Source organism: Bos indicus x Bos taurus, chromosome 15 (genome assembly GCF_003369695.1).
Source record: "Bos indicus x Bos taurus breed Angus x Brahman F1 hybrid chromosome 15, Bos_hybrid_MaternalHap_v2.0, whole genome shotgun sequence".
NCBI classification, from domain to species: domain Eukaryota; kingdom Metazoa; phylum Chordata; class Mammalia; order Artiodactyla; family Bovidae; genus Bos; species Bos indicus x Bos taurus.
This window is the reverse complement of record NC_040090.1, coordinates 7,112,138-7,120,081: the sequence shown is the minus strand read 5'-3', so window position 1 is coordinate 7,120,081 and position 7,944 is coordinate 7,112,138. Positions and strand designations below refer to the sequence as shown.

At 41.8% G+C, this 7,944-nt stretch overlaps 1 protein-coding gene across 2 annotated transcripts in view; it reads left to right on the top strand.

Moving 5' to 3' along the window:
• The first annotated feature begins 6,033 nt into the window (after positions 1 to 6,033).
• C15H11orf49 (chromosome 15 C11orf49 homolog) overlaps positions 6,034 to 7,944 on the top strand; it is a 210,793-nt gene continuing 208,882 nt past the window's right edge. The window contains exon 1 of one of the 2 annotated variants that reach the window (XM_027562458.1): positions 6,034 to 6,191. In XM_027562458.1, the coding sequence (XP_027418259.1) occupies positions 6,146 to 6,191 (46 nt within the window). In that variant the 5' untranslated portion in view covers positions 6,034 to 6,145. The remainder of the gene's footprint in view (positions 6,192 to 7,944) is intronic. The other variant, XM_027562457.1, reaches the window with a different exon arrangement.

Genomic DNA, 7,944 nt, shown 5'->3' with positions numbered 1-7,944 from the left:
TAGACTATTAATCTAAAGTAGAGGGGAAAGTCTGTTTGATAGGCACTGTGCATGGTTCTGGAAATTGAAAGATGAATGAAGACTGTCTCTGACCTCCAGGAACTCACAACTTAGTAGGATAATTCAAATCGTGTTTTTTTCTAATGACATAATTTGTTTAAGTCTACTTTTTCTAATATATTGTTTACGTTTTATTTCCAGTCCTTAGCTACATGCATAACCTGTGAAATTAACATTTATAGAGCACTCCACCCCATAATAGCAGGATAAATATTCTTTTCAAAGTGCACCCACGACATCTACTGAGGCATATTTACTAAGGTAGTCCATATTCCAGATTGTAAAACCAGTCTCAATAAAGGCAAAAAGATTCAAGCCATATAAGATTTTATATCTGATCACAGAGGAATCAAACTAGAAATCAAGGAATTCCATGGTGGTCCAGTGGTTAGGACTCCATGCTTTCACTACTGAGGGCCTAGATTTGGTTCCTAGTTGGGAATACCTGACCACCTGACCTGCCTCTTGAGAAACCTGTATGCAGGTCAGGAAGCAACAGTTAGAACTGGACATGGAACAACAGACTGGTTCCAAATAGGAAAAGGAGTACGTCAAGGCTGTATATTGTCACCCTGCTTATTTAACTTATATGCAGAGTACATCATGAGAAACGCTGGACTGGAAGAAACACAAGCTGGAATCAAGATTGCCGGAGAAATATCAATAACCTCAGATATGCAGATGACACCACCCTTATGGCAGAAAGTGAAGAGGAACTCAAAAGCCTCTTGATGAAAGTGAAAGAGGAGAGTGAAAAAGTTGGCTTAAAGCTCAACATCCAGAAAACTAAGATCATGGCATCTGGTCCCATCACTTCATGGGAAATAGATGGGGAAACAGTGGAAACAGTGTCAGACTTTATTTTTGGGGGCTCCAAAATCACTGCAGATGGTGACTGCAGCCATGAAATTAGAAGACACTTACTCCTTGGAAGGAAAGTTATGACCAACCTAGATAGCATATTCAAAAGCAGAGACATTACTTTGCCAACAAAGGTCCGTCTAGTCAAGGCTATGGTTTTTCCAGTAGTGATGTATGGTTGTGAAAGTTGGACTGTGAAGAAAGTGAAGTGAAAATCGCTCAGTTGTGTCCGACTCTTTGCGACCCCATGGACTGTACCCTACCAGGCTCCTCTGTTCATGGGATTTTCCAGGCAATAGTACTGGAGTGGATTGCCATTTCCTTCTGCAGGGAACTTCCTGACCCAGGGATTGAACCCGGGTCTCCCACATTGTAGACAGACGCTTAACCATCTGAACCACCAGGGAAGTCAAGAAAGCTGAGTGCCAAAGAATTGATGCTTTTGAACTGTGGTGTTGGAGAAGACTCTTGAGAGTCCCTTGGACTGCAAGGAGATCCAACCAGTTCATTCTAAAGGAGATCAATCCTGGGTGTTCATTGGAAGGACTGATGCTAAAGCTGAAACTCCAATACTTTGGCCACCTCATGCGAAGAGTTGACTCATTGGAAAAGACTCTGATGCTGGGAGGGATTGGGGGCAGGAGGAGAAGGGGATGGCAGAGGATGAGATGGCTGGATGGCATCACCGACTCGATGGACATGAGTTTGGGTAAACTCTGGGAGTTGGTGATGGACAGGGAGGCCTGGCGTGCTGTGATTCATGGGGTCGCAAAGAGTCAGAAACGACTGAGTGACTGAACTGAACTGAACTGAACTGGGAAACTAAGATCCCACAGATTGCACAAAGAAACAAAAAATTAAACAAAACAGAAACACCTCTGGAAAACCCTCTGGTGTATGGAAATCCTGAATAATACATTTCTATATAAACCATGGGACAAAGAAGAATTCCAAAGGGAAATTAGATAATGTTTTCTATTTTAATTCATAAACTTAAATGTTTAAAAAATACAAAATCACATTTTGGAAAATTGGAGCTCTCTTTGTGGGAAGATTCTTAACTAAAAATTGCATTTCTTTATAAATAGACAGGTGTTCAGGTCATCTGTTTATTCTTGAGTGAAACTTGCTAGTTTGGATTTCAAGGAATTTTTCCATTTTACATAATTTATTAAATGAGTAACACTGTCCTACTATTCCCTTAGTGAAAATGACATAAATATTTATCCAGGTGCATACTCCAGGACAGAGGAAGGCATGGCTAATTTTTGTGGGCTACCAAGAAGGGTCAAAAAAAATCTTCGTTTCTTTTAAATTACATGAAAGTATAATTTCCAACTCTTTTTGCAGCACAGAAAATATAAAATAACAAGAAGGTACAAGTCTGTAATTGTCTTTGGGCTCCAGTTGAATTTAAGCCGTGTCTTCTAAACCACTTTCTTGCGATGCATTAGTTTTCTTTAACTGACCAAGAACTTGTGACCATTCTTTGCAAGTTCTCCCAAAGTTCTGGTCTGCTGATCTGGGGCAGTCTAAAATGATTTGTCTGTGAATAATATTTTAAAGTAAACATGTAAATCTCATGCAGTGGCATCACACTTAGTTTTTGCTTTTCTCTTATGGAAGATGAGTCTTCGAAGAAGAGCCTTGTAGCTCAGCATGAATTTCATGACCTGCATTTCTTAGGAGCTGCTTCGCCTTTAGCATCTTTCTGCTTGATGAGTTGATAAAAGCTTGTCCTAGTTTCTTGAACCTGTTTTGTAGCAATAACTCAGACTGCATTTTTTTCTTTCTATTGTTTCCTTGAGGTTTAAAACTATTTGGTACATTTATGTTTGCTTTTCTGTGGTTTTCAGTTCCAAGGAGGATTTTCTTCCCTATCCATCTCTCCACAGATCCTCTGCAGAGCCAGAGATGTCTGTTCATTTTCTGTTTATAATTAGAAATTATAATCTGATAAATTGATGTCTCAACATATCCTCTCTCATGGGCATTTTTTCTATTGAGTTTGATGTTTCCATTCTTTATGCTGCAGTATTGACTGTCACATCTTAAGCCCTCTCTATGTTTTGATCAATTTCATATCACTTGCTTATATTCAGGATTGTGGAGTTGATTTCTGATTTATTGGTTTACCTTGATGATTATTTGTTTGGGTAAAAATTTCAAAAGTATGTAATGATAATTGAAGAACCTGAAAAGTCCATCTAATTGAAGGCTGATATGTTTTTCTTTTTTTTTTTTTTTAACATTCAATAGGTTCACAGAAATACACTTGACTCTAACAATTCTTGTGTATTTCTCCTTTTCTTAAGATCCGATGTTGTAAAGGTTTCACTAGAAAACTTCCTTTGCCACTGATGGGTTGCCAAAACATATTCATGTGATGTACAGCAAAAAAAGAAATCTAAAAGTAATGGCCACTTTAGGGGAAAAACAAACTCTCTATGAAGGGTCATGACTTCTTAAAAACATTTTAAAGATTTTCAAGCCACTTCATTTTCAGGTTGTTTGTATGCCTATTATAGATCATTTTAAGGATAAAGAAAAGTATAAAGAGGAAAAATGTAAGCAGTACTTCCATCACCATTTAAAGGCTACCTGCTATTTCTGTGCAACCTCAAACTTTCTTGAAGGCTTAGCCTAGCGACCACCTGCCCTTTTCTGAGTCTTCCGCCTCAATGGATTGTTTAGGACATTAAGAGTGGAAGACCGACTTTAAATATAAGGGCCCTTAGGATTTTTATGGAAGGGATGGAGCTGTAGGAAAAACCTACAAATTGCTCCAGAGATGACATCTTGTTCTTATTTAGCTTTCTTTGAGTCATTAACAGTCGGGCGCCACTGGTGCTGAAACTTATCATTATTATAACCGCAAATGGGTTAATGCCCAAACAAAGCTATATTCTTGGGGCTGGTTCCCAGCTCCACCGCACAGACCCCAAGAGCAGCACCCTCCAAATCCCAGGATAATGCCCCACAAATGAGGTGATGTCAAATGTTCAGCCTGAACTCAAAATTCTCTTCTTTTATCTGGGAGCTCACATTTGCTGGCAGGGAAGAGCCAAGGGGAAAATAAATAAATAAACGTCAAGCCAACAAACCCTAAAAAAAGAGGCTATGTGGTTTAGCGGTCAGACCACTATCCTGGAGGTTGAGATCGCTGTGATACAGTTCCAGCTCTCCCACTGACTGACTGGATGATGCTAGACAAGTCATTTTCCTGACACGGTCCTCGGTTTCCCTACTTAGAAAAGGGAGCACTGCTTTAGAAAGTTTTTATGAGCACAAATGAATTGACCTGTGAATAGCTTCAGGTTGCTTGGAAATAAAATGAAATTGCAATCCTTAATAATTACCATCCTATTACTTAATTAATAATACAGTAAAAAGCCACAGGTGTTAAAGCTATGAAACTCCCATACCCTCAAGGTGCATGGGGGATGGGGCAGGGCAGTGGGAGGCAAGGGTGGAGGAAGAAGGCAAAATTTTTCAAATCAAATTTGCAGAACTTCACATCAAATACCAAATTAGCAAATTTATTACCTCAAGATAATAAATGCTGCCCTGAGTTTGGCTTTGGCCCTTTATCCTTACCACATCTAAACTCAGAGTGACTCACAGGAGCCTAGAAATGAGACATACACAATTTTAAGGGAAAGGGAGAATTAGGAGGTTTGAAGCTTCTGCTGGAGGAGGCTAAGAATAGACCCACTCAGAACACAAAGAGAGCCTCCTCTTTCCTCTTCCTCCCAGTGTAGGTGGTCTACTGGTTTCCCAGTCATTCCTTTGAAAAAATGATTTTTGTTTTCTTTCTGTCCGCAAAACCTCACCTTGTGTGGGGGAGAGCTAGCTAAAAATGTGAGGACAGAGTCGCTTTTTCTACTGCGTTAGAACTGTGACAAGTACTGTACAATACTAACCCCTTGTTGGGTGTGGAGAGGGGCTGAAAGACAAATACTGAATGTGAATATCTGGAGACTTGAAAACCACGGAGTTCTCTACCTTCTTAAAGGAAAAGTGAGCAATTAGGAATATGAGGGGGGAAAATCCAATAGGTGTCCTTGTTTGTGCATCCCACTCCCCCAAGACGTGGAGCGTCTTTTAGGGGGGAAAAAAGACATTTGGGAAGGATATCAAATAGTAAGAGACAGAAGTAGAAGGAGGGGCTATAAAGATAAAGAGGAATTTGAGACGAAATGTCCATGAAGTCATAGATGATTTAATGAGCACCTTCTGGATGCCCAGTCTTGTCACAAGCAAAGACATCTCTGACCTCAAGGAGCAGCTGAGATATGGGCATGTGAAAGCACTTTGTAGTAATTTAAGATGGTAAATAATCAGATAAAACAGAAAGAAAGTGAAGTCACTCAGTCGTGTCCGACTCTTTGTGACCCCATGGACTATACCTAGCAGGTTCCTCCATCCATGGGATTTTCCAGGCAAGAGTACTGGAGTGGGTGCCATTGCCTTTTCCAGGGGGTCTTCCAGACTCCTGGAACCCAGGTCTCCTGCATTGCAGGCTGAGGCTTTACAGTCTGAGCCACCAGGGAAGCCACCAAAAAAAAAAAAAAAAATTGATGATGGGATGTTAAATGTTTATGGAGATTTAGAGGTGGGAGCTACTATTGTGGGGCTTTCCTGGTGGGTCAGTTGGTAAAGAATCTGCCTGCTATGTAGGACACTGCCAGCAATGCAGGAGACTTGAGTTCAATCCCTGGGTCGGGAAGATCCCCTGGAGGAGAAAATGGCAACCCACTCCAGTATTCTTGCCTGGAGAATTCCATGGACAGAGGAGTCCGATGGGCTATAGTCTACGAGAGTAGGACACAACTTAGCGACTAAACCATCAAGGCTACTATTAGGATAACAGTTGTATAAAGCAGGAAGAGTCATGAAATTCAGAAATTGAGGGTATATGGAGGGCTGGCAATAAGTTTTCCACACCGGGAAATATGATGGTTTCAGAGGAACTCTCCGCCTCAAATTCCTCTAAAACCATCGCCTCAAGAAAGGGAGTCCAAAGAAACTAAGACCGCCGCGAGGCGACTGCTCCCGGAACTGGTACGGCCAGCTTGGAGTTGCGATACGGAAACTGTTTGCGTGACACCTCCTCCGCCTCCTGCCTCTCCCGCCGCGTGGGTGCCATGGCAACCGAGAGAGCCGGGAGACCTGGGTTCCGGAAGCCGAGGAGCTGGAGCTCTGAAGCCACCCTGATCAAAGGATGCTGAGTCCGGAGCGCCTAGCCCTACCGGACTACGAGTATCTGGGTAGGCGCTTCCTTCAGCCTTGGGGAAGGAAAGAAATGCCAACGCATTAGGCCAGGGTCTGGGGAGGAGGATGGGGCGGGATCTGAGTGTGAATGGGTCGGGTGGGCTAGGGAGGGGCGAGGAGGGGGCGCTGATCCAGGGGCCTGAAGGTGTAAGGCCCAGCGAAGAGGAAAACAACATCTGGGGAATAAAGAATGCTGAAGTGTACCCGCTGGAGCTCAGGCAGTGTGGACTGTGCTCACAGTGGGCTAGGTTGGAGTTGAGAATTGGCGGGGGTGGGGGGCTTTGGGGATGTTATGATATGCTGCTAGTGGAGTAACCTTAGAACCTTGAAGCGCCACATCAGTCATTCCGTGAGCCGTCATATAACCGTCACGGCGGCGGCAACTACACTTTCGAGTGTTTCTTTTACATTAGGCGCTATGCTAAGCATTTTACATGCGTTCTTTATTGAATCTTCGTAACAGCCCTAGGAGGAAACTTTTCCTTCCATTTTGCAGACGGAGAAACTGAGGCTGAAGAGATAACTTACACAAAGCCACACCGCTAGGAAATGGTATGGCCTGGATGAGAACCTAATTTGCCCACTCCTGAGCTTGAGTTCTTGATCAGGAGGGCTGCGGCTGTAATACGTAATGCACACTTAGCACCTTCAGGGTGGATGAAAAAAGGGTGTGTGTAGGTATATGCATACGTGTAAGGGCACGTGTTTTAAAACGTTGTTTAATCGCTAAGTCATGTCCAACTCTCTTGCAACCCCATGGACTGTAGCTGGCCAGGCTCCTCTGTCCATGGGGGTTTCCCAGGCAAGAATACTGGAGTGGGTTGCCATTTCCTTGTCCGGGGATCTTCCAGACCCAGAGATCGAACCCACGTCTCCTCCATTGGCAGGTGGATTGTTTACCACTGAGCCACCAAGGAAGCCCTTTAAAACATTAATAGACTTTACTTTTAAAGAAATTTTAAGTTTACAGGAAATTAAGCAAATATTATAGTGTTCCCATGTACTCCCAGTCAGTTTCCTGTTATTAACATCTGACATCTCTTAGTATAGTACACTTGTTACAGTTGATGGACCAATATTGATACGTTATTATTAACTAAGATCCACAGTTTGCCTTAGGGTCAGTCTGTGTCAGTACAGTTTTATGGGTTTTGACAAATGCATAGTGTCAGGTATCCACCATTATAGTACTGTGCAGAGTAGTTCCACCCCCTGTCTATTCATCCTTTCCCCTGTCCCCCAACCATTGACAACCATTGACCTTTTTACTCTCTCTAAAGTCTTACTTATTCAGAATATCATGCAGTGGAGTCACAGAGTGTATATCCTTTTCAGACTGGCTTTTTTCACTAAGCAATAATGCATTTTAGGTCCCTCCACATCTTTTCCAGGCTTGATAGCTCATTTCTTTTTATCACTGAGTAATATTCAATTGTATGGATATATCGATACTATACACATTTTTTTAAATGAAAAACAATTCCAGTTTAAATTTCTGAATTTGTCATATGGAAACTAGATTAAAAAATATAAAGAAGTTTATAAGAAAAAGTCTCTTCCAGCCCTTTCCCCCTCATCTGCCAGTTTTCATCTGTCCTCAGCCCACTACTAGTAACCACTGTTAACTGGTTTCCTGGTGTCCTTCCAGAGTTTAGTTTATTATGTATATAAGAGGTAATGTATTTTTTTCTTTCTATATATCTCATAGTGATTTCTTTTTTTTTTTTTAATTTAATTTTATTTTTAAAC